Source organism: Athalia rosae, chromosome 4 (genome assembly GCF_917208135.1).
Source record: "Athalia rosae chromosome 4, iyAthRosa1.1, whole genome shotgun sequence".
Classification (NCBI taxonomy): domain Eukaryota; kingdom Metazoa; phylum Arthropoda; class Insecta; order Hymenoptera; family Athaliidae; genus Athalia; species Athalia rosae.
In genome coordinates, this window is record NC_064029.1 from 5437496 (window position 1) to 5464463 (window position 26968).

Genomic DNA, 26968 nt, shown 5'->3' on the forward strand with positions numbered 1-26968 from the left:
TGGATGAATGAATGTATAGATGAACGAACACATCAATTCAACAGCATCGTAGTCATGCCAATTGATTATTTGTTCGAATCAATAATTGATCGATCATTCACGAAATGGATGAATGAATATAAAGATGAATTACTCTATGACTGAATGAATAAATGAATGAGCACATAAATTTAACAGCATCGTAGTCATGCCAATTGATTATTTGTTCGAATCAATAATTGATCGATCATTCATCAAATGAATGAATGAATAGATAAATGAACAACATCAAAATCTATCAAAATTCTGCGTTCCTACCTCAAATTCATCGAGACGAATTGCGGACCGTTCGGGAGCATCGACACGTGATGGTCACGATACAAAGACACTGCGCACTACCGCTTATGGAAAAATTTCCGAGTTACGGAATTCACAAAACTCCGAATGATATAGGTCTTTCTGTAGCTACTGATTGTTAAGCACTTTTTGCAAATATGTAGATCAAACTGAACACTTCTTCCAGAGTTATCACTAAATCAGAACTGGAAACCGGACTCATATGTAAAAGATTCCTACGATTCATCTCTCAGGTAAGTTTGAAACGCGACCGGAGAAACTTCAACACAACAGAACAGCAGTAACTGCGTACTGATCCTCAGCCTGATATACGCGCTACCACCGAAGTCGCTCCCGATGACCAGTCGCTCCGGCTGCCGCGGCTATACTGCCGTAGCTTCGGAAAAGAAGGATCTACTTACGAGATTCTCCGATAGGACCAAATATCGAATTGCTCGTTCGCAATCGACCGTTTCAAGATTACTCGGATGGATTCGGCTTTGTTCGATACTTTTTCAAAGAATTTACGTTATTTTTGGAGTTCGGTACGACTTTTCGAATGTGGGATGTGGTCATTTACCGAAATTTTTCGCTCTGCGAAAATGTTTCAAACTGTGAAAAATTGAAGATATCTTCGTAGGATTTGTTCCTAGCTCGACTCACTCGACGGATTCGTGTTCCTAAGGCCACAATGTAATAGGAAATTGTTCCAAGTTCAGTTTCGAGAATACTTTGTTTTCGACCCAATATTTAAAAAAAACTCCTGTGTGATCCAAATCTTGGTTCAAATTTCGAGAAAAATTAGAGGCTGTAGTCAAAAGAATATTTATAACATTGTCTTGCAAATCAGAAAAATTCAGTCAGCTGGGTGAATATAAAAAGATAGACGTGATTTTATTTTTTCTTTTCATTTCAATATATTAGATATCATTTACATATCAGAAGTATGTATATAATTCATCATGATTTTATTCGAATTAGCGCTATATATTGTGTATATACTTTCTTCTTCTGTTTCCTCATATCATCCACATGAATAATTTACATAAACTGTACATAATGTATGAATTAAAATTAATAATAATATTGTGTTTTCTGTTTCTTAGTCTGCGCACAATGACGCCCGTATTTATATGTATAATGACGAATATCGATCCACCGTCACGTGTGGTTGGAGACAGGAAGAAAAAGGCAGAACATAAATAGAAAGCACTAAAGGAAACAGCAAAACTCATATATTATATCAAGATACCCCATACAGAAATAAAAAGGAACATGAAAGACACAACGTATAAGTAAAGAACACGCAATCCACCCGTACGCGCAGAGGAACTCAAACATTTTGTTACGAGCGTTGCTTATTTGGGAGGGGGAATTTTACTTTTAAGTCTAGTCCTGAAATCTGCCTTCGAAGTTCCTCGTAAATCTCAAAGAATTCGTTTTTTCGTCCATAATGTTTCTTGATCCGTATAGATAATTTTCATCTCAATTAGTTGGAAAGTGTTCTTCAGGCAACCCAGTAAGATTGTCCCTCTGCCATTGAATTTCAAACTAAGGAGGTTTCTGCCCCACATCTGATGGCCAGTGGTTGAGATGTTTTTCATCAAATTTTTAGGGGGTCATACGTTTTACTTGTAGGTAGAAAAAGTATGTGTTATAGTTACAATATAGCGGAGTGCGTGAACCGTGCGTTGAATTGTAGGTGTACGTGTTCGCGTTCGTGCGTTCATTTTTGCTACTAATACAGCACAAGTTTATTAGAAATAATTGAAACGGACGTGGTCCATGCGAGGGTTGGACAGGGCAGGTCGGTAGCACTTGCCCCGTCCCGGCTTCATTTCTTTCGGTACATAAATATACACTTTGGTTGATTATTATTATTATACATATATTAATTAAGAATATTTTTATTTATTCATCAGTTTTTTTTTTTTTTGTGGTTTTTTCTTCTTTTTGATTCTCGTTATAACTAATTAAAAATGAACATCTTTGCGCATCCAGCGTGCCTATTCCCTAGATTTTTGTGTACATATAAAACTTCGTCAATTTTTATCATTTTTCTATATATATATATTATATCATGTTATATTATACTATGTTATATTATGTATACAATAATAATTCAAACTACTAATTACTTGGCTCCAACGGTCCGCTGCATGGCTGTATAAAATACAATCAGGTACAAAAGTAGCATTTTCTACATGCTCATTCAATCAGGTTATTTCTTTGAATAAATTACACCGTTTCATGTAATCATGGATAAATTATTGAAAAGTCGTTGATGATCCCGACTTAATTATCATTAATATTATTATTATTATTCTCGTTTTCTTTATTTTTTTCTTGTGTGTTATCTTTGGTGTGATATTTTCTGGTGATATTATTGTTTTGTCGTGTACAAAACACTTTTTGTAAATTTTGTAAATTATTTATTTGTTCATAAATATTCTTTCATCTTTTATTTTCAGAATATTTCCTCTTGCGAATTCTGTCTCTTCGATTAAAATACATACGTAGGAGTGCAATAAACCGTTGGAACAGTTATGTATACGTTTATTCATCATATTAATATTAACATTAAATAAATAATTGGTGCACTGACATTATTCTGACAGGTAAATTTGCAGAGCACCGCGACAGAGAGCATATACCTATTTATTATAATATTTAATAAAATATTTTGAAAATTATTTTCTCACCCGCCTATCTGCAGCCTTTCAATTGAAAAAGAGTGGTTATTTATATTTTCTCATTAAATAGGTAATATTTTCAATTTTGAAATTTGGTTAAAATCACACGATCCGGCGATTCACTCACTCATTAGACGTTGCTCATTTTAGAGGAAACCGATTCAATAATTCAATTCTATGTACACTTAAAAACTTAAGATATGCTTAAGTCGTGCCTAGCGCATCATAGCCGTTTCAATACTATCGCTGCTGTTGCACCGAGCGAGCCGAGAATTAAGTCTTTTTGTCAGTCGATATCAGGTTTTGCTTTTCATTATCGCATCCGATGCCGCGCGTTAACTGGGCTCAGCGGTCTACGCAGGGTCTAAATTCAATAATGAAATTAATAAAAGAAATGGACGGCACCCAGCGCGCATATATTTCTAATCATATATATGAGAGCAATTATTTACCCGGCGACTATGACAACTCGATACTATTGTGGTCCCAAATGAACTCCCGCGTTTAGCGAGCTTTAAACTCTGCGACGAGCTACGCATCCGCTTAGACGCTTATCGAACACCCGGTCATTTGAAGGAAACAAAAAAAATTATTCCAAAATCGGAAAGATGGTATTCTTACCGCCGGTTAAGCATCATCTGATGTGACTGAAAGATTCAGTCAAACGTTGCGCAGTTGCGTAGATTCTCTAGATCAAAACAGGCGACCCGCTTCGATCCCATGTGTCGCTTTTGGTCTGATTGTGAGTTGAAAAACCTCAATCTTGACATCACTCTGTGTAAAAAGCTTAACGGATTAAGCTGGACCACGGGGACGGCGTTAAAGATTGAAGAACAAACGCGGACATCCCTAATAATATCTACTGTTCGATTTCTTGAACATTCGAATCTTCGACGTCCGATGTTTCCGATGGAGATTCAACCGACGGTGTAGACCTATCGTGGTTGGTACAGTGATTCGTACACTCGTTAGTCGTTGACTCGGCAATCTCGATCCAATGACGTTTATTCGTTCTTACTCCCTCTACCAACGGCTCAAGTTTGTCCGACAAAAGTGCGAATGCCTGCATGACAGAAACAATATTGTTAATTAAACGCTAGTTGCCTACCGAGTTATTTATAACATAATCGAGTGTACCGGTATTCGCTATCGGTTTCCCGATTGCTTGACAGAAACTCACCTCGTATATCGGGAGGCAAATGGAATCGATGAAGCCAACCTGCATCATCGGGAGTTGGTCCTCCTTTTCTCTGTTCATAATGTCCTGCAATAATCAATATTATGCTGGTATAAACGCGAGAGAAATCGTTGATGACTTTCATTTATATGCCTCTGAATGATTGAATTTGTAAACTTTGAACTGACTAGGTATTGAACAGAAGGTTATTCTGAGAATGTTGTATGCCAAAGGTGAGTGAAACTCTCCAAACACTTACAATCGGAGTTATATTCAATGTCCGTCTCTCGATGTCGCCTTGTTCGAAAAATTCACTGCTGACAAGTTCGGCGACTCGTTTTTCTACCTCCCAAGGTTTGGTGATGGCTGCTAAATCGCATACCGTCATCAACATGCCTCGCAGTAATTCTCTGTGTTCCCCGAAAGCCCAATTGTAAGAACCACCTCGGGCTAAACTGAGGAAAGCAGTTCTCTTGCGAAAATAAACGGCGAGATCGGTCGAGAGAATGGCCTCTTCCAATACTTTGACAACGCGCGAATACTCGTCCGGCGAGACATTCGCTAGAATTTGATTGCCGTGACTGCTGAGAATCATCAAACATTGATCGAAATGATGATGTTCCATCGTCGACGTCGAGTACAATTGTGCCAACGGCGAGGACGCTCTGTAAAAATAAAATTGTCCGTTCAATCCCACCGTCTTAGAATATAATTGAAGCGATCGATTCATTCATTTACTCAATTCTAAACTAATCGCATTTATTTACTGCAGTTTTATTTCTCTCCTACTCACTTTATTTCGAAGGAATTGTTGGTTCCCCGGTGATCGAGGTCGTGACAAAGGCAGGCGATTATCAACGCAAGACATTCAATTTCACCGAATATTTTCCACCACTGCGTGGCCTGAAAAAATGTAATGTAATCCACCGCCATTGGTGACTTGAAATTCACCGAGTCCACAGAATAGTAACGGAAGAGGATATTCAAAAAAAAGACTTTCGCATTAATGATCGTAATTCATGTCAAGATCAACTCACCGTCAGTATGGCGAACATCATTTGAGCGACGTTGAAGGCGTGCCGCCAGTTGTGATACGTAACGTTTCGGTAATTTTTTTTAACGCTCAACAGCCATCGGCATAACACTTCGTAGTCGATGTGAAACCGTTCGACAAAATCCAAGTCCAAGAACATCCTTAGGCAGGCGGCCAGTGTCTCGTCATCCTCCATGTGAATGTCGTCGAATTTGAAATCGTGTAACTGGAAATGCGCTGACGAAGGTACGCGCAGCTCCTGCTGGATTACGCGAAAAGAGAAAAAAAAAAAATAATCATCACCATCGACGTAAGAATCGATAACTTTACCATACGAGGAGAAAAAGAAAAAAAATAAAGAGGATTTGGGAGAACGTAATTTCACGAATACATGAACCAACCCTTAGTCTTAACGCGTCTTCCAGAGACGCTGAAGCGTGGTAACTTAGCACCTCCAGGGTGACACTTTGTTTTGCCATCGCTATCACAGCCTTTTCGTACCTGCGAAATGGGATGAGATGAATTGATTTTGATATTTCACGTTGTCGTGATAATAACCGGTAATCGGGATCAAAAATATACCTAATAAGTTCAGACTCACATATGCGTGTTGTGGATGCCCATGCCGCAGAAAATGGCGAATGCCTCGACGAAATTCTCGTCATTTTTAGTAAATGCGAGATCATCGAACTTGTTTATAAGCTGAATAACGCCTATAATTTGTCCGGATGAATTTTTTATCGGCATACAGAGAATACCACGATGCCGGAACCCCGTGCCGTCGTCGACCGACGGGTCAAATCTCGAGTCCTCGTAAGCATTGGGAATATTCACCGTCTGTGAGCCAGGAGTACAAGAATATTCGTGTCAAAGAATTATTCGAAATCAATATAGAAATATCTCTGAAATGAATCGACTGCACCGCGTGGTGTTTTCAAAAAAAATTATCAAACGTACGGTACAACATCAATGATCGTCTACGCATTTGAAAATTGAATGGAAATGGTCCGAATCTAGAGTTTCGGAAACGATGTCTCGTATACGTAATAAATCATCTCTCTGACGGATCAAAGCCATTCGATATAATAATGAAATAATCTGAACCATGAAAGAGCCGAAAATAACAACGAAATGAATAAGTCAAAGCGAATAATCGGGACTCACCTCGCCTGTTGTCGCCACGTAACCGGTGATTCCAACGTTGATTGGAAATCTACTTTCAAACGGACTGCAAGTAGGATAACGAGAAAAGAAAAAAAAAAAAAAAAACGAGTACGGCGTTAAAATGAGTTGAGCTTTCAACGGTGTTATAAAATTTGTAAAATGAAAAAATAGAGTTGGCAATTACAAACTTTATTCACCTAGTGCGGGAATCCGAGTCCTCTCCGGCGAGGTCGCTAGCCTCAAAGTCAAAGACCCGTGAGAAGCTGCCCTTTGACGCCTTGTGCACTAAGAGTACCTGTTGGAAATAAATCCCCAACTGTTAATTAATTCCTCGCCGCTAATCAATGCGGACAGAAACGGATTTGTAGAAAAAAAAACAGCTGTCTATTCATAAAATGCGTATGACCACGAATGATTCAAAAATCAGCATCGATTAATATCCTTGCAGTTAATTCGTCGTAAATTGGTCGACATATAAGAGGAAAGAAAGAACCACCGCCAAATCAGCGTGGGACTGATTATATTTGGACGATAATATATTATCTGGAAGAGGGTACGTTTCGGCGCGATTGTGCAAATAAAAAAGAAGGGAAAGAAGAGAAAAAATTATAGAGTTCGGGAAGGTTGAAGTTGAAGACGCGTGAGATAATCGCCTCCAGACCTTCGATCGCACCGAACGTTGGAAAAACCCTCAGGGTTACAACCCCTGCCATAACACCGGAGAGAAGACAGCAAATGGCATTTCTATCGATCGCGCTAAGAGCTACGTGACTTTGTCATCATTGATGGCTCAAAGAATATAAGACCGAACGGTGTGTATTCGTCGATCTTAGGCTACTACCTACGTCTGTTGGTCCGGGGTGTAAATTGGCACGAGTGTATAGAGAATGAGTCAGTGCGTGCCAGCCGGTGAAGTCGCGCAAGGCAAAGTTTTATAAATAAAACCTGGTGGTAACGCACAGACGTACACGCATCTAAAACACATATTTTAAATATATGTGCGCGTGCATATAGGTATACGTTCGGCTGGCGGCTGATCCGCGTGCTCCGCTGCTGGTCGTCCCCGTTTTAACGAACGGCTCGGCACCCCGGATGCCGAAGAAGCAGGTGCCGCCGTGGACCGCGTGCCTCTCGCGTTCGCTTTGTAATGTCGGCTTCTAAAACGTTGAGTGGTAAAATTGGTTCGCGTGTACGCGTACCCGTACGTCGGATTTTCGACGCTTTTTTTCCGCTCGCTCCGAACGGCTTCTCGGTTAAACGAGAGACTCGCGGTTTCCGCTCGAATCGACCCTTCGCATTATTTTATTTTATTTTATTTTATTTTTCTTTTCTTTTCTTTCCTCATATCGGGCACGTGTCATTGTCAAGGATAAAGATTATACCTAGCAACGTCCAATTATCCCCCATAGCGCGTGCGGGAAACTTATTTCTTACAGGGAAAATTACGAGAATCTGAGAAACCTGGCGGAGAGATCGGATTTCTGCAAGTGCAATTTTTACATTTATAGCGAGCGAGAAAAATCTCTCGCTGGAATACAATTTTCGCGTTCTTTACGAGTCCGTGTACGCGAAGAGACACCCGGCGTTATATGTACATGTATTCCGTCGTAAAGTTATAGCCCGGGCGCGAACGCGTTTATACATACGTGTATACATATGTATATCTGGATACACAAGACTCGTGATGTATGACGCAACGAACTTTTTTTGCCCGCACGCTTAACGACGCTAAACAGAAATTCCAAGATTTTTGTTAACGCAAACACATGAATGGGGAAACTGGGCTCTAAGAAAATGGCGCAGCTTCCGGCTACCGACTGAGTTTTATCGGTGATCCGGAAAACTGCTGGAAGATAGCTGGCTATAATAAATGGGAATCGCACCGACGAATCGAACATATAGCCAGCAGCCTACAATAGAACAGTTTCTGGTCTTTTTATTTCTTCAATCTATTCGAATTGCTCACCTGAACTCGTTGGCACTGAATCAGCGACTGGGTGTGCGTCAGAATTCTGAATACCATGTGCTCGATGGTACTTTGTTCCTCGAATATCATTCTGGCTAGATCGAGCAGTACCTGAAACATAAAATGCAAATAATCAATGATCTCGAGTTTTTCCTGCAGGTGCTTCAGAGTCGAGGAATATTCTTCTTCTTTTTTTTTCTCTCGAATAGGTTCGCGTGATAAGAGAAAAGCGATCTTTAAACGATATCCGATACCCTCCGGATTCACTTGCGCGTATATCTCATCTGAGCCGGTCCAACTTACTCCCGGGTGTTCATACGTATACGTAGAAGTTAGAAGAGCTTGACAAAGTTGCGGTATTGTATGTATAATACGTACAACGTTCGCGGTACGGGGTCTCAACAGTTTGACCTTGAACTTAAGCCGACGAAACCGCGAAGGAATTAAGCACGCGAGATTTGTACGTCACCCGCCCACTATAACGTGAGAAGAGATCCGGAGATAGAAGTAAAACTGATTGTAAGCGCGGTCATGAGTCGCTCGCGTTGATCGAAACTTTTCTAACGCGCGCGCGTTCACGTGACCCCGAACAACGTGGGGCTCGAAGCTCAGATGGGGGAGAATAATGACGAGCGAGGAAAGTTAAATTTACGAAATAGGTAAACCCACGGTGCTTGTACTGATCGCAATCTCGCTTACGCGAGTAAACAATTTTCAATTACAAATAAGAATTAATTTTAACGATCGAGTTAACGCTGGCGGCATGTTAGGATGCTTCTTCCTTCGCTCTATACACAGAATGACCGTGATTGCGAATACGGTTTCAAATAATTGCAGCAGACACGGCGTGCCGACATCGATTTTCTCATTTATTCTCAAACGAAAACCGAGGGGACGATCGGAAACCGTTGTCACCGTTCCGGTTGTGCTATCGGATCGAATATTCAAAGTTAAAAGTTGGATTGTAATTATCGGAAACCACCCGTGTCTGTCGAGCGGAAGAAAGATTGGGAAAAAAAATCGAGCATCGTCTCACCTGATTCCTCTTCACCTCCAGCTGACTCTTCTCGTATAATTGTGCGTTCCTCAATCCGATACCGCAAAATTGCAGGTAACCGGCGAATACCTTCTCATCTTGTACGGTAAACTGACCCTCTCCACCGAGTTTGTTGATCACCTGAGCAACCCCGATTACATCCCCGCTACAGTCTTTTATCGGCATACACAGTAACGCTCTCGTTCTGTACCCCGTTAAAGCGTCGATCTCTCGGTTAAATCTAGCGTCCTGTGAAACATGAAAATAAGGGAGAGAAATTACATTCCAGATCAGTGAGACATCGTCAGGTGTTTCGCGTCACGACGAAGTATTGCAATTGAGACGCGATCGACTAGGAATTCACTCGACATACGTGTACTCCGTGTGTCTTAAAAAGATGAAACCGCTGCAGACGAACATCTGTTCCATTTAGCGTACGATGTCTGTTAGTCGGGTGGACGTCGGTAGCGAAACGAGAGGAATATTGTATAGCCGGAAATCACAGCTGTTCGGACAGTGGAGAACGAAGATATTAAAAAGAAAATTTCCAAGAGAGAGCGGCCGTCTCCGACGAATCGTCTCGGAAGATTTGTCGCGCATATTCGATCGAATAATGACTTTGAAGCTAGAGAACGCGCGGAGATAGTAAAAGACAAAAAGAAAGATCGATCGATCCATGTCACGTGACGAATATCCCTGCTTCGGAATGCGAATACATACGGGGAAGAGTGTTCGACGAATGTCTACCGATGACGCATCGATGTACCCGACGCAGAGCGTCAGACGAAACAAATCTGTTCGCATTTCTTTTTGCCAAGTTATACGGGAACAATGTACTTATGTAAAGTTACGAAATTTCGCCGAAACTTTTCCAATAAATCACATCACGCTTAGAAAAATTCGTCGCCCTCCCCCGACTCGATTCGCATCTGCGGCACTCGTCGTCGTCGTCGTAATCTGGGTATGAGTGACATGCCCGTCGGGTGTACTTAACGTAACGAGGTCGTTATTTAACCATCGAAAACCTACGCGTACTTCAAAGGAGATGTGAGCATATAGCGTCGAGGTAGGAATGAGAGGAGATCTTCGGTGCGAATTACGTCATTGGTGATTAATAAAATCGATAGAGGTGAAAACGGAAATGGAATACAAATTTTATTAGAACACTTGGTTCGAACTTGCCTTGTACGCGTCGGGGATATTGACGGGTTCTCCGCTCTCGGCAACGTACCCGACAATTCCCGTTCCCCAGGGTATTCTGATCTCCTCCTTTTTCTCCATCTCCAACAGGGTGGACCTCGAACAGACGTCGAATAGCTTCGAGACTAAACACCGGCTCCTCGAATACGAGTGGTTCCTGGTGTGTCCGTTATTCCCCTGAGCACCAGAAGTATCGTGATTATGATGTGGCGTGCAACCACCGCCTCTTTCACCCTGGACTAGAAACAACGATCCTCTGTCGGCGTGCAGAAGGGTGCTAACATTTTGCAGAATCTTGTGACACAAAGACCTCACGTCCAACTCGTTGCAGATGTCCTTGACCTAGACGATTTGAACGAGTGAAATGATAATTCCACGGTAGGATTTTTTCACGCCGATCGCGTCCGCTACCCGCGCTTTTCCTCACCAGTTCGAATATCAGATCCTTTTCGTCGAGATGTCGAAGTTCGTGCCTCGATCGACGCTGGGGTCGTCCGGGCGTTCCCGCTCCGACTTGCTGGTTACCCGGTTGTCCCGGTTCGCCGGAAACGCTCAGAAACGTCGGCGTTCCGTCGATAGTGTTCACAATGGGCTTCAAAAGTCCACCGCGTTCGAATTCATGTGCCGATATTTTTCTAACCGGCGTGGTCGCCCCCGAACCACCCCGGCTCGAAGAGGAAGGGGCACCGGCGTGCGTGGGACTTGACAGTTCCATGCAGCTACCGGTACCCGAAGTAGGCGTCGCGTGCGAGACCAGCCACAAATCTACCGTCTGCCGAGTCACCTTCCTGCAATTTACGTGCAAAGAGAACTTTTCTGTAGAGGGTCGTTACATAAATAAAAAGGAGCAACGAGAAAACCCACTCGAAATTAAAGCCGGTCTCCCGAGGAAGTAGACGAGACATTGTCATACATAAAATAAACGTCGGCCCGGTAAAAGTCGGATTTCCAAAACGCAATTTCAAATTCACATATTTTAATCAAAGTCTCGAAACTTTCCCAGTTACCACCCGAAACTCGGGGGGAGGGGGGTGGCGGCGGCGAAGATCGAGCAAATTTCTGGCGAATAGGATCGCGTTATAGGAGAGGGGAAAAAAATGCATATTCCTGCGGGAATTCCCGGAAGAAAAGTTACGGTACGACAGGAGGAAAAACTTTTCCGTCTCTTCGCCGTTATAACCATCGGCGGCTGTTCGACGTCCGGCATATCGGAAATAATGGTGAATAGTTGTGCGATAATTCTGCACGCACATGATACGGCGAAACGTATTCATATAAATATAATATACAATCACCGCCGACTGTACACACATAATATGACAGGTTGAGGAAATCCATTAATATTCACAATACCACGTAGCGAGACATCAATTATATTCCACCCACCACGGTAGCGACATGGTCAGTGAACACCCACCGTGGTTTGTTATATGTATACGTATATCTCGTACAATGAATATGCGCGGCTCATGTCACGGGGTCAATCACGCGAAAGGCGACGAACCGAACGAGGAAATAGACGATCCTCGAATGTGGCGCGTGAATTATCATTTTTTTTATTTCCAAGAGGTATAAAATTTTGTCCGCCTGACACGATTCGCTGGAATCGTTTCCCTGAACTCGGACATCCGCTGTTCGCGCGCCTTCCCAAATCCATTCTAAAATTTCGGATCATCGGTGAAAAAAGAAAAACTAGTCGACGACTGACCTGAGAAAGTAGTCGGTGACGAAATCTGGATGTTCGTCGAGCCAGGCCTCCATGCGTGCATATTCTGGGTCATAGATGGCCGGTGTCGACGATACGTTGGAATAGTAAGATTTCACGTGTACACCGCCATCCTGACCGGTCTGGGAGACGGAGCCCATGTTGCTGACTCCCTGAACGCATGGCGCCGCCGTCTCCGCAGTCATCCTGGGCTCCTCTATGCTCCGCAGATGCAGGCCTGAAAAATATCAGAAGATAAAAATGAGAATAGTTTTCAAAAACGAGACGACGTAGATGAGCGCGATGAGATATCGCCCAATTATTACGAGGAAAAATCTCGGTGTTCTCAATTTATTTGGAAGACGTTGGCTCGGGATGTACATACATTATAGGTATAGCGGTGGTGAAAAATGACGTTTTACGTAAGAAAAAGGTGTCGAGGGAATCTCTGACAACCCCTTAACATTGGCAGGCAGACGCGAAGACGTCCTTGTCGGATTATTTAGTATGGAAATAAATTTCGCTCGTCCTAAAGTCGTTTCATATTTCTAAAAACGATAAATATAATAAAGCTCCGGCTACATCCAGCGGAGCGCATATATCATAATACGTTGTACCACAGTGGGTTTTGAAATTCTGTGTCACGCGAAGCCCCATCTAATTAGCGCTGGCTGGTAAAAAGAGTTTTCCGTATAAATCAGTGAGCGTAACAAAAAGCACTGTGCACTGTGTGAGCGTGTACAAAGTTGGTCGGTAATTGGTAGCTGAGATATAGGTGTACAATCGTATCCATATTGTGTATATTATATGAAATAAACTCGCGACGTGTCGAAGAATAGAATCGTTTAATTCAACGTTCTTGACCGCAACCACGTCCCGACCAATATTACGTCACATCACTCGATTGTGCGGAGCGCGGTTACCTATCTAATTAGTCACTTCAAGCCTTACAAATGACTGTATATATATTTCAAAGGCACATCGTTCAACCAATCAAGAACGAGGTCTACGGGACCTTCCACGCGCGTTGATATGCGTCAAAAGATATACACACGCGTGATTATGATACGCTATGCGAGCTAAGGTAATATTTAGTAACAGCGGATAGTCAGAAATAAAATGTGTCAAGGGAGAATGGAGTGCATCAAAAGAGAGGAGGGAGGAAAGAAAGAAAAAAAAAAGTGGCCAAATAAACGGACCAAGATGACCGTTCCTCCGCCGTTTTTCCGCTCCAATTTCCCTCGCATCTTCATGCGAGCAAAGTGAAATGAATAAAGAAACAAGGAGAGAAGAGTGCAGCAGCGGAGGGAAAGAGTTTAGTTTCCATCGCGCCGCCGCACGGTTGGGGCCCGAGTAAAACGTAGGTATACACGAAAAGAGAGTCATTCCCCGAAGGTGAACGGAGTCAAGAAAGCTCCGAGCTTATAGAGGTCCTTTTCTCCTGTGCTTCACGGTACTTTGCGAGGCTCTCAACTATCGAAGTGCGCTCTTCGCTCTCGAGGAGACGCGGAGATCCATTGTCTCGGTAACTGGAGATGAATGACTACGGTACCTCCATTATTCCTACATGCGACTCGACCAGCGGAATGACTTACGCTACACGAGGAGTGAGTTTCTCCAGCTCCAACGGGCAATCCAATCCCGACGGAACGGATTATACCCGAATACGACGGTATTCGGGTATCCCGAATCGATGCAGATCACCTGGCGTCACCCGAATAATTAGTCGAAATCGTGCAGGGTGTTTCGATGATGGAATTTAGAAAAATGGATATCCTTTGTTTTTTTTTTTAATTTTTGATTTTTCGCTTTTTCTTCGCTACGGTAGTTAAAAAAAAAGACGTCACGAAAGGTGTGTCGAAATCGGATTAAACGAAGCGGCTTATTGACGCTATTATGAAGGGCTTGAGAAGGGTGGTATAACGTCGTCGATATAACGGTCGAGAATTGTTGAGACGGGATAGCAAATAAACCTTAACAAAGAGATTCCTTAATGTCTTTTTGAAAGCGTCATCGTCGCAGGAGCGAGGCGGAACGAGAAAAAGAGATCCTTGGCCTTTGGTACCAGCGAGACCATGTGAAGAAACTTGTTTCCTCTTTTGCCCGACCTTGACACACGCGGGTCTTTTGACCGGACCGATTGAAAGAAGTACAATCGAATAAAGGAGAAGGAGAAAGAGAAAAAAAAAAAAAAAAAAAAAAATCCAGACATATAACTAACAACTACTGGGCCAGACGGTTCGGAATTTGTAGGAAACAGCTGGCATCCGACCACCTTTTACCTCTGCGTGTACCACCGATGGGACGAGTATGCGTCGCATAAAACTACGTCGGAACTCACTCTGTTACAGTATTTTATAGACGGGAGAGACGAAAATTTACTGAACTTTTCACATCTCAAGATTTGGGGCAAAAGGGCGATCCGGGTTACGAATTTTCAACTGGATCAACCGGTTGCAGTGTTTGACAAAAGAAAAAAGAGAAGAAAAATTTCATTGTACATAACTTCCTTTTTATCACACGAAACGATAAGTCAATTATTGCTAAAGTTTGGAAAGTGAATCTTACGTCACGTCCGACTTGAGGGGGTGATTGACTTTGACCTCATCTGAGTTACTCTAAAGTTTTTTCCCCCCTCGGTGCAAAAAGGTTGCCAATTCTTTCGACAGCGAGGGTATTCGGGAAAAGGTTTTCGAAGACCTTTCTTCAAAGGAAAAATTAGGAATTGAAGAGGCGTCCGTTGACCGAGTCGTTTTTACTAAGAATTTTTCATTGTTATAAGCGTAGTATCCAGAAAAACGACCAGGACCGAAACATAAGTAACAATTAATAATATTCAAAGTGAGGTGTAAGTTGACCCAGTGATCGTACGATTTCTTAATTAAAAGTCCTTTTTCACCAGTTTAATCAAGCGTGGGAAGACCGCGAGAAAGTTACCTTATCGCTTCGAACTTCGAGCGAAGAATAAGAAAGCTACAAAGAAGAAAATGGAAGAAGGAAAAAACAATCGTCGAGTTGAAAAAAAGGTGAAAATAAAAAACAGAAAATAAGATGCAGAGGAGTAAAGTTGAGAATATAAATGAAGTTTACCGCTGATCCCGAAGAGGTCAATAATTTAATTCCATTCATGGGGAGTTGAAAAGAGAAGAGCTGCTGCAGGTTGCAATGACGATGACGCGAAGAAACCCGTTTAAGCATCTCGTTTCTTCTCGTTCGCATCACGGTATTTAATAGATTGTAAAAAAAATTACCCGGAAACGAGTTCGTTCGTATTTGATAAGACTGTAACAAGAGTGAGTTGAATCGATCCGGTTTCCGTGATAAAATTAAAATTTACAATCGGCTTCAATTTCAAGATGCTGCTTGCGAGAGAAAACTAAAAGCTGCCGTGTGCAGAGCCTGTCTCCGTATATGCACAGAGCTGCAGCAACGGCGGCAAAAGTAGGTACGGAGTAAAATAAGAAAAGAAATTTAGAAAGCAACGCGATGGATGTTGATCGCGCGCACCGTGCCATGCGTTCGCCTCTAATCTCTAACGCCGACAATATTATGCGGCTGTTAAAGAGTATATAATACCGCCACGGGGATAGGGTATATAAATTGACTATGGATGTAATTTCACCGTCGCACGATCTTCCAACTTGCATCCAACAATCGAACGAATACTAATTATATTACAAAAGGCTCGAAGACGTGACGGAATTAACGTACCGATGCACCCCGGCAGCGCTCACAATTATCGACACGGGTATACGGTCATGGCGTTGCTATTGTAATTTCCGAGACGTAGTACCGAGAAAGGAAAACTCCTCTTTTCGCCGTCGATTTCAACATGTTGAACGCAAGGAGATGGAGGAGGATAAGTAAACTCGAATTATTTCGGATAAAAATCGTCATTGAAAATCTGCCACGATCATCGTGGAGATTGTTCTCTTTTTTTTTCATTTTTCTCTCGCTCCTCAGCATCCCGTAGCACGTGTCACAGTCGCGGGCGCGCACGCCCGTCGGTTATAGGTTGACGTATAATTTAACCATCGGAAAATGCCACCCTTCCTCGTCATTAGCGGCGGCATGGCATCGGTCTATCTAACGGTGTATCAAACTTCACCTATATCATGTAGCACTCTTTCAGGGATAATGGGTGGTCGCGATACGTGTACCGCGTATCTATACGGGGTGTACTGTACGGTTGTGTAAAACACACGACGAACCAATTTCCAAAACGATGAACGAACGCGTGCACGAAAAACGAACGAAATGAAATAATCGAGTCGATCTCGGTTGACGGATGATTTTTTGACGGACTGAAGTAACGTGACTCGTACGCATCGATTACAATTTTATTCGACTGACTCAACTAAATATAATTTTCAATTCAATCGAATTATTACCGATATCTTGAAATTGGAGAATAATTTCTCTCGGGTCAAATGCAAGTGGGTACAAAGGTACGATTTGAAGAGAAAAAAAAAAAACCAAAATTCACCCGAATCAATGATTAATTGATATCGAAACAGAATTCATCCGAAAATTTATTTTCGATAACGCGTTTATTTTTATTCAATTCCCGAGAAGAGTATTAAAAATTTCTCACTCGGAATAACGACAAAAATTATTCGATCAATCCACTCGCTTTTTTTCCCCCGCTGCAGAATCGGGTCGATTCAGATTTCGTACGTAAACTTGGGGACGATATCGGCGGGTTTCTTTTTTCCGTCACCCTGTATACGCGATATACATATAGCTGCGTCAGTTACCCAATTGTATCTATCGACGCGCACGTTATAAAATATTATACTATACGCTGCAGGAGGATAACGAGTGTAGGCAACAGTTGATAACAACTATATGTACGATTACTATAAAACAAGTATACACACTACACGGAGTGTCACGTGTGCGAGCAGTAAGCGAGCCTTTTTATCGTGTAGGTATTATACTTCCAAGGCTGAAATACGAAGTAAATCTTTAAATTTTCAACCCAACTTAAAGCGACGTGAACCTGCATCAATGCAGCGGCACATTATCGTATCTGATATGGTACCGCTGTTTATTTATCGTTACAACACGTTTTATAGGAAAGGAATACTAATCGTCATTCAAGAGCTTTTCTTTTTTCTCTATTCGTTTTTGTGAAAAGCACGCGTTTTAACGCTTTAAAGTATTTTTTTTTTTTTTCTTTCTTAATAAATTAAAACCAGTTTCCCAGAGCAATATCGGGTCGATAGATCATTCACGGTTTACACTGTGGTTTGAAGAACGATCTGTTGAATCCGCGGAGGATTTCTTAAATTTCATACGCGAAATTCGCGTTGTTTGAGAAACGCGATATGTACATTTTTTTTCCTTCTTCTTTTAACGCTAGACCGTATATTTTCTCTCCCGCCAGCGTTAGCTCACCGTCGTAGACATCGTAGCCGCGCGCTTCAACACCGTTCAAATATTACAAGCGTCGGACTCTTTTGCTTGACGGTTGCCGGCACAAATCATTTCCATCTCCGAGGGGGACCGTGCAGACCGGAGATTCATCTCGTGAGCTTAATACCAGAGCCGGAATTATCGACGTGCATGTCACACACGCACGATTATATTACAGTTCCACATAAGCGGGCTCCGTTCACGTGAAACGTACGTGGCCGAAAAAAATCATTTCTTCTCTTTTTTTGTTCCACCGTGATTTCCATCATTGGGTCGGACCAGTTTTCGAAAATAGAAGTAAGAGAGAAAACTTAAAATTATATTGGCGATGCTAAATATAGCGGTGAATTAAGAGAAGGAAAGAGAGAAGAGGAATCATTTGTATGGCGAGGGTAGCACATTAGGTTCGCTTTTGGCGCGAAATACCCGATGCACGGGTATATTCGCGTCGCGCATAAATGTGCGACGAACGATGTTTTACGCCGAACAATGGCTCGTTGTAACGCACGATGCGTATAACGATTAGTAATTCATTTACACGTTCGGTTTGGTATTCCATCGGCATCGGCGGTGCCCATTAAAATCACTGCTCGTAGACCACCCATGACTTTATAAACGCCACGCATGAGAGAACCACCCGGTAGCTGAATATATGCGGTTTGTATACATATATATATATATATATATACACACACATCGTAACGTATAATTCTCTATGCTATAGCCGACCCAACTAACCAGCAAATCGATATATTCCAAAAACGAAGGTGTCTATATGCCCACATTACATTTACATCATAAATGAATTACCATAAAACCGATAATTTTATAATACCCGTAAGCATCGCCGCGAGTAGAAAAAAGGTATCACGGGGGGGAAAGGTACCCGGTCGCCTCTTTCGTTTCACCAAAATCCCACATCCCCAATTTTTTTTTCCACGCTGAAAATCGAAATTCAAAAACAGAGCTTAAATAATTGCCCGCGCGTCCAGTTGCGATAATACCCGTTCGTATTTCACTCGTTGAAAAAAGTATTTATTCGATTCCCACGAATACAAAAAAAAAAAAAGAAAAAAGAATGCAAAAAAAAAAAAACGCTGCACAAACGTATGTTTGTTTGCGTTAAATTTCGTATTTTCTCCGAGTTTGTTCTCTTTGCTTTTTTCATCCTTTCAACGCCCTGACGTACAACGGAATAAATTTGCACCAGATTCCTGCAATCGTATGGGTTGTGTACGTAGTAAGCGAGTAGTACGTACAACCCATAATATGTACCATACCCTCATTAATCCGTACGCATACATTCGCGCGATGGTTTACCCGTCATTTCGCCCGTATATAATTTTCCTTGCAAAACGCACGAGGCGACCACGGGGCGTCAGTCCGCGACTCGTGTGTAATAATAGATGCGTGTGTGCACACGTACGTGGAATATCGGGGTTCGTATGGGTGAGTGGCCAGCTGAGTATGACTCTAAATTGCACCACACGCACACACGCGCTAAAGCTGTACCAACTTATTCATACGATCGTAGGCACCTACACGTTCGCTGTAGGGCATACGTGCGATACACGGTTTTGTCGGACACAGTTGGTTCACGTACATATTGAACGCGTGTGTTTGTACATATGAAATTGACAGCGTTGCGCGTATGTTTGTGTGTATAACACAAGTGTCGGTGGAGGTTTCATTCGTCGGCAGACCGTACACGCTGCGTATTCATTCAGACTTGATCCGATGGAAAAACACGACATGGCTTACCGGTAAAATTCCTATCTGCAACGGTTACCAGTCATTCACTCCAATTTGTCCGGCAGCACGTCTTGGGCGCATGATTTTTTATGAAAATTTCCGTGAATAACCTTATTTTTTATTTTTTCATTTTTATTTTATTTTTTTTTTATCGAGTTTGTTTGTCGCGTAATTGTATACGCGCGATGATTCATCGGATGCGACGTGCGGTACAACGTCGCTTTTCATTCAACCTTCGGGTCGTCGTTCGTCGGACGAAATCGCGGTTACCACGGGATATCGAGCGACGAATTACCTTTCCCTCCGTATCGTCGATTTCGACGAATTTTCATCATCTCCGTCGCATCGTCTCTTCTATCGACGACGAAAAACGTACGCTCGCGTACCGAAAGCAAACTCGCCGGTGATTCATCGGCTCGGTACGCATTATCTGGTTATCATTTGTCGCGTGAACGTCTTCTTTGTAAATTTATAATGTAATATTAGATCGCGAAACGATCGCGTGCGACGCCTCCCAACGTTTGTTTATTTATTTCTTCATTTCTTACTGCACGTTATCATTTTTTTTTTTTTTCCCCGTCACAGTTTAACGATATTGTGAAAAATCTGGCGTGACGTGACGTTACACCACTTGCGACACGTGTGTTACAGTTGATTTTGTAACTGGAAAAAATTGTAGTTCACTAGCGCGTAATTTAAAAATCAACCGAAAAGTTGAATACGTATCAATTGCGCACGTTTGAGACCAAAAGTTCGAAGTGAAGAAGAGAACGAACGAATTTTCAGAATCGTCGCCACATCCAACGTCACTTGAAAAGGGTGACAGTCGCACACGCCCTCAAGTTCTTTTTACCTCGAGTTTTCCTCACTCACTCACATCGGACGTCAGACGAAAAATACCGCCCCGTTAGCTTCGGCGCTGAGACGATACCGATGCCGATATTTTCCGACTGTTGAGACGCGCTTTTCGCGAAAACTGTTTAACGAATGTCACAAAAATGAGACAGGGTTGACTGGATCTTGTTCGGAACGACTTCGCTAGCTTCTCGAGACCGCATAATTCGTCGTTCTGTTTTACTTCTCTTAAGAAAGGACGTATAATCCCGTACGACATGAGGCGACGATATTGCTGCAGATATATATACATATATATTCATTTTACTCGGAAAGCTTCTGACAAAGGCCACCTTCTCAACTTCCTTTTCAACTCGACACTAGCGTGTCACATGCGTCTCCGAACAAGCCGCAGGAATACACAATATTCCTCGCGAGACTCTACGAGCCGGAGAAACTTTTCACACCGACAATTATGGCCGTAGTATCGTTTGTCAAACATGTAACATATTCGTGTGAGGATTCCTCTATAGATAGAGGGAGGCGTCGCTACCACCTCTGTGAATGATCGCCCTGTGCCGCGAAGTCGAAGTTGAGATGGACGATGATTTTCTTTGAAATTTTCTCCTTATCCGCGAAGGGGTACGAGCACCGAGGTGATCCTCGGACGAGCGATACGTAGGTAAAAAGTTCACGTCCGATTCGACTGGAGACCCGCGAGTATTGCGGGAGAGAAGTGGCGCGCGATGTACGTACGTACGTACAGATATGTATAATGCGTACGTTCGTATGGGAGCCGTGCAGCGGTAAGATGAGTGCCGGAGCCTCAGCTCGGTTTTGACGAGGGAGAGGAGATGACCTGAGCAGCGGCATCGGGCATCAGCATCAGAGGGACTTCACGCTTTGAATTTTCCATCCCGTTGCAGCCGTCATTGTCCGTCTACCGTTAGGGACGGTTGGTTGATGGGCAGCAGGTTTTAAGTTACTCGAAGCTACGCGTGTGCGTACAGCGGACTGTACAAATCAAAGAAACTTTGTCTGACCGTAGATATTGTACATTCCCTCTGAAGTCGGTTGTTATTAAGAGAACCGTCATAATTAATATCCGAGGGAGTTTTGCCCGAAGGAAATTTTTTTCTCTCCTTTATTTTATTTTCCTCCGGTTTCTAACGACTCGAATCCACAGAGAGTTCCTCGAATCATCGACGTATCGTTGTAGAATCTGGAGTAAAATGTATCCAGTGCGCGATCACTCGCGTTTCTCCGATTCTGATTATTCGTATATTTTCTCCTCATTCCTCCCTACGTCTCGACGGTTTTTCACTTTTTTTCCGCGGTACGTACATTTATCTTACCGCGTGATTTCCTCCGAAAATATGCGTCGTCTCACGGAAAACGCGTTAACGCCGCGGCTGCACCGTATATTATTTGAAAAATGATCGAAGAGCAGCTGTCTCGATTTTTTCATTCTCGTCACCGAGACGTTTCGAGTACCGAATAGCGCGAATGCAATTCATGAATCAGTTATTACGTGAACACGGATAAATATTGTCGGAGATTCGGGAAACAATCTTAATTAAGCGTCGACCCCGGCGAAGAACGAGCTCCTTGCGGATTTTCAAGAGCGGGAATTGATTAATTCATATCTCTTTACCGCTATCTTGCAAAGTCCCGAGGGAACGATAAATCCTTGAATATAGTTCCCCGCAGATCGACGCCGCAAGACATCCATCAAGTTTGCATGGATCTTGGGGATTATTCAACGGAAAGACACAACAAATGCGTCGGCGTCGTGTACGTAACGCGAAGTCTGTGTGCGTGTGCGTGTCTGTGGCTACGAAATACGTAGCGATATCTACGTAAAAAAAGCAACGCTGCAATCTTACGAACGTACGTGTAGTTTATCATCTGAATTAAAGAACGAACGGTGCTCCACACGTGACACGGTACACGCATATCCTTTTATCTTTTCAAAAGTTTAATCAAACATCAAATATTTACTTTTTCAAAACCGCAACCGTTGTTACGAGTCCCTGACGGAAAACGGGGGACCGCTACGGTTCTGACGAAAAAGCAGGTGAAAATTTAACAGAATTTGATCGGTGCACGTTTAATTCTGAGAGGAGTGCAGCACTGTACGGTCGGATCGCAATATTCGTATTCCGAGGAAAAGAAATTGAAAATTAAAACCGACGTTTCTTTTCACGAATCAACGATCGAGACAAGGGTCGTTCTTTTCTTTTTCCTTCTTCTTTTTCTTTCGGTTTCCGTCAAGTTGCGGTGAACCAGACTTATCTCGGGAAATGAACAGATATTCTTCATACATTTACATTCAACCGCATTACCGCATCGCCTCGTTATCCTGTTCGTTGCAACAAACCCAACTCTTGCATATTTTTCCTCGACTACGGCTGAGGAAGAATACATTTTTCTTTTGTCTTTTTCCTCCTCTTCCTCGACGCGATAAAAAATTTTTTACACGCACGAAAGAGACGACTGGGTCAACCTGCACTTTGCGCAAATTACAATAAACGAGTTGGGAAACGGCTCAAAAAAAAAAAAGAAAAGAAAAAAAAAAAACCCCGAAGATATCATCTCGGGTTATCGATGTTTTTCCCTGAAATATGCGAGCAGGAAAACTGAATGAAACACGATGGAGTGAGAAAATCGTCGATTGCTACAAACGCGACTATTCCTACGGCGTTTTAATACTTATAATAAACGTATAACTTATTGTTCGCGACAAGGTCGAGGCTACCTGGTCTCTCACGAGTTGCGTAACTGCGTTAACCTCACGGGCTTGTAACAAATCGTGAATAATATTGGTTGAAAAACAGGAGAGAATTGAAAAAAAAAAAATCGAAATTTCGAAAAACGAATAGCAAAACTTGGGGAATAAAAATGATAATCACATGGCTCGCGAACCGTATTCAACGACACTGATAAGCCCGGCGACGAGTCACGAGTGTCTTTTTCACGACGATCGGATGATGCAATGATTTCTGAAAAAAGTGTAACCGTCAAAAATTCTTCCGAAGAAAATTCGAATCGCGAAGGGATTCGGAGATAACGAGTGAAGTTGTAACGAAATAAAAAATCGTACGATGACCGTCGTCCGAATTTCATTCGAGACACGATCGGTGATTAATTATATAGTCACGAATCAGCGTTAAATTTGCAATTACATGGGGTTACGATTAAACCGATAACCTCACCTAACCCTAACTCACGGTCGAGGATTATCATGTGTAAATGTATTCGAAGATTTGGTTTTTTTTTTTCTCTTTTTTTTTTTTTCTTTTTGCTCTTTTCTTCGCTTCAACTTTTTGCATCACCCGGATAAAATGTGAAGGTATAATTTAGAATCTTAGGAGATATAAGGTGCCCGGGGGGCGATCGGATTCCTCGAATACTTTTCTTTAATTATTATTTCTCTCTTTCTATTAGAGCTAGAGAACAAACATGTCGGTATATAACTCATCGGTTTCACGGAGGCGCTATACCGCATTGCTGCATCGCCGCTGCAGTTTATACGTACAGGCGCCACTTAATTGCTTGTTAAATGAAATTGATTGACTCGCCGGTGTAATTAGTACAAATCGCAAGTGTTTTTATAACGAAGAGACGCGTCCTCGTTATAAGGCACGTATACGTGGATATTCGAGTATTGTTATTATCGATAATAAATGATTGAAAACTACCGGGAAACGTAACATACAATAATAAACGGGAGTTCGATTCGATCGAAAGCGTATTACACGTAGTTATCGTATACGCATAGGACCCGCGACATCTGCCGTTCACGCCGAGTGTGTAATTTACAGAGTCAATTAATCGAAGTCCTAAAATTTTCGATTCATTTATCATTTGTACGCTCCGATATTTTTATTACTTTCAAATTTTACGGTTCATTCGATCTAGTCAGGAATCGTTCATTCCATTTTTTTGGCCTTTCTTCTTTTTTCTTCTTTCACGTTCGGTTCGATCGAAAAAAATGTATAAAATAGTCACGGTATGTGTCGAGTTAATGAGAAACTTTCGATATATCTTCGATCATATCTGATGGCTGCCGGTCGAAAAACGCTTTTAGCCCCGGTGTAGATCAGATCTTAATTTAGTGTACTAAAAAATGTGAACGCAGGTTAATTCGATACCGTATACACCTGTGCTATTATTTTTTTTTTTCCACGTTTTATCAGATTTATAATATCCTCTGGGGTTTTAACATTCGAAGAAGTTTGAAAAATGCGGTTCGATCAAGTTTGAAAAAACAAAAAAAAAAAAAAAATGAATAAACTTTTATACCTGCTCGCAGGTTTCGAACGATCGCGCGGATACGAGTATAATACGCAGATATCGTTTGTGCAGCGCACAAAACGTATAAAAATCGGCGATTATCAGATACGCGACCGAAACGCACGAGACGTACTTTTCGGGAGACATACGCTCGCGAAGTACCCACTTGCCGTAAAAATTTATTACCACGGCAAAGCGTCATCGATCTACGTCGAAAAAATATGTCAGATGCTAAGAGCACAAGACAGCGCGCAAGTATAGTATATTATAAAAGATAACCGCGAGCGCGGTTGGGGGTATAGAGATAACGCAATTCTACGAAGTATCAGCATCTCTTTTATCCTCGGATGTAAATGTTGAGCGAAGAAGGCGCGATCGTATTAGCGGTTGGGTTAGGTCGGGTGTGTGACTGTTCCTTTTTTTTTTTTTTTTTTCCTCGTTGTTTAAACAATGCGAAAAATTTACGCACCTGTACACAGGTACGGGTGCACCGTTACATGAAGAACGAAAGGAGGAGGAGAAAAAATTCAGGGAAGTCGGGGTTTCGTCGAGAGGTTAAACATGTAATTTAAAATATCACTTGGCGCTTGGAATTTTCATTGTTTTTTTGACTTTCGACACGTTGTTAAAATGTTTTCTCATTTTATTTTTTTACTCGCTTTCAAAGAATCTCCGTTCTTTTATTCGCCAAGGCTGCATCGTTGTATTTATACGAGTGCCTTTTTCCGTTTTGTTTCACGCCCACGCCCCGGAGAGGCCCCAAAGAGCGAAATAATGTGTAATGAAAATAACAAGTCTTCAGAGAAACCGTATATAGGTATGTGGCGGTTGGTATAATGCGTCCCGTATCAAACCATTTCAATCCTAGTCTTTCAATTAGGACAAAAACCGCCGGCGATGTACGCGCGGCTCGCGAACGTATACGTTTCGAGCTCAGGCAATTCGCCGACTCCACCTAACATTGCTCTCCTAATGGAGTAGCGAGATTTGAATACCAGGAAGGGTTTCTCTGGGCACCCCACGGTATACACGAGATGAGCTTCGACTCCGAAATTTCGTCTGAAGCGCTTTATTTCTCTTCACGTATTTTCTTTTAACATTTTTTTTCTTTTTTTTTTCTTCGCTCTTTATGGATTTCAGACCGGACAACTCCCGGCTGGTTTCGCTTCTTGAATACCGTAATATGCGTCAAATTTTTCATTATTTATCATTCCTTGTTCTCCTCGGGCTTTTCTTTCTCTTTTTCTTTTTCTCTTCTCTTCTCTTCTACCGTTTGAAGCAAAGACCTCGATTTATACCGAAGGATTTGTCAAAGATAAAGCGCACACGTGAATTCTTAGCGTCGTATGATATTTGAAGAGTAGAAGTAAAAGTTACGTTGGAAGGAAGGACAAGAGTACGAATAAATGTAGATAGGAATTTTTGCATCAGGGTGCGGATTTTATTTCTCAAAAATCGGGATAAAATAAGGATTAAATCTGGACAGAGGTCTCGTCCGTGATATACGTTATGAAACGTGAAAGATGAAAAAATAAATTTTCAACTCGCCTCAGATTTATAATTCTCATGCAGAGACGCGGAGAAATTGAATTCAAGGCACGACGTTGCGAAAAATCAGTTTCTGCAGGAAAAGAAGACCATCTGTCTCCAGAGAAGAAATTTCCATAGTTCTTTCACGCCGCTGTACAGACGACAGAAAGTTGCGGAATGACGAGAGAAAAAGAGGAGGAAACTGAGAAAGAAAAATAAAAAAAACAGAAAAAATGAATTGTCACTTCGTGCAAATTCATATCTTCCGCACCGTCGCAATAATTCCAGCTACCTATGACTCTGCGGAATCATTGTCACCTTGTCGGTCGCTTCGCCATTTTTCTTCTTCTTTCTCTCCAGAAAGAAATAAAACAGCGATAACTAGAATCGCGTCTTCGGCTTTTCACTACGTAATCATGGACAAATATGCATGCTCACGTCCCTGCAAAAATTCCTTCGTCCATCCGATTCCGAAACGTTGAAAATTTTGGACTAGATTAATGTTCTCGACGTAACGCACACGGTACGTTGGTTCGAAGTTTTTGGTTATCGTCATGCAAAAATTCTCGTCTACTTTGATGGGGTACAGAAAGACATTTTGCTTACTCTTTCGGTCTAAGCAGGCGTTGACGTCTCTACACATGCTCAGCGTTTGCCCCATACCCATCACGGATGACCACTTTCTTCACTCCACTTCACTTCCACTTCGCACTGTCTTTTCCTGCAAACTTTAACCGTTGTTACCATATTTATTTTCTCGCTTCGACAGTCAATCGTCCTCGTTATATCCTCGCGGAAAACAACCGACAACGTCGTGTCGTCGTTGTTCCCATCGTCGTCAAGAGGAGA

At 42.2% G+C, this 26968-nt stretch overlaps 1 protein-coding gene across 10 annotated transcripts in view; it reads right to left on the reverse strand.

Annotated features, from left to right (window-relative positions):
- Nucleotides 1–1207: 1207 nt before the first annotated feature.
- The window catches only part of LOC105692712 (dual 3',5'-cyclic-AMP and -GMP phosphodiesterase 11), a 74083-nt gene continuing 48322 nt past the window's right edge, over nucleotides 1208–26968 (reverse strand). For 5 of the 10 annotated variants that reach the window (XM_012412099.3, XM_012412098.3, XM_020856177.3 and 2 more), the window contains 14 exons: nucleotides 12293–12527; nucleotides 11012–11372; nucleotides 10567–10926; nucleotides 9385–9633; nucleotides 8349–8459; nucleotides 6580–6677; nucleotides 6383–6446; nucleotides 5820–6055; nucleotides 5620–5719; nucleotides 5223–5480; nucleotides 4979–5088; nucleotides 4445–4850; nucleotides 4189–4272; nucleotides 1208–4071 (listed from right to left, as the gene is read on the reverse strand). In XM_012412099.3, coding sequence (XP_012267522.1) covers nucleotides 3868–4071; nucleotides 4189–4272; nucleotides 4445–4850; nucleotides 4979–5088; nucleotides 5223–5480; nucleotides 5620–5719; nucleotides 5820–6055; nucleotides 6383–6446; nucleotides 6580–6677; nucleotides 8349–8459; nucleotides 9385–9633; nucleotides 10567–10926; nucleotides 11012–11372; nucleotides 12293–12495 — 2844 coding nt within the window. In that variant the 5' untranslated portion in view covers nucleotides 12496–12527 and the 3' untranslated portion in view covers nucleotides 1208–3867. Of the gene's footprint in view, nucleotides 4072–4188; nucleotides 4273–4444; nucleotides 4851–4978; nucleotides 5089–5222; nucleotides 5481–5619; nucleotides 5720–5819; nucleotides 6056–6382; nucleotides 6447–6579; nucleotides 6678–8348; nucleotides 8460–9384; nucleotides 9634–10566; nucleotides 10927–11011; nucleotides 11373–12292; nucleotides 12528–26725; nucleotides 26848–26968 lie in introns of all 10 variants that reach the window. The other 5 variants (XM_048654592.1, XM_012412095.3, XM_048654591.1 and 2 more) reach the window with 3 other exon arrangements.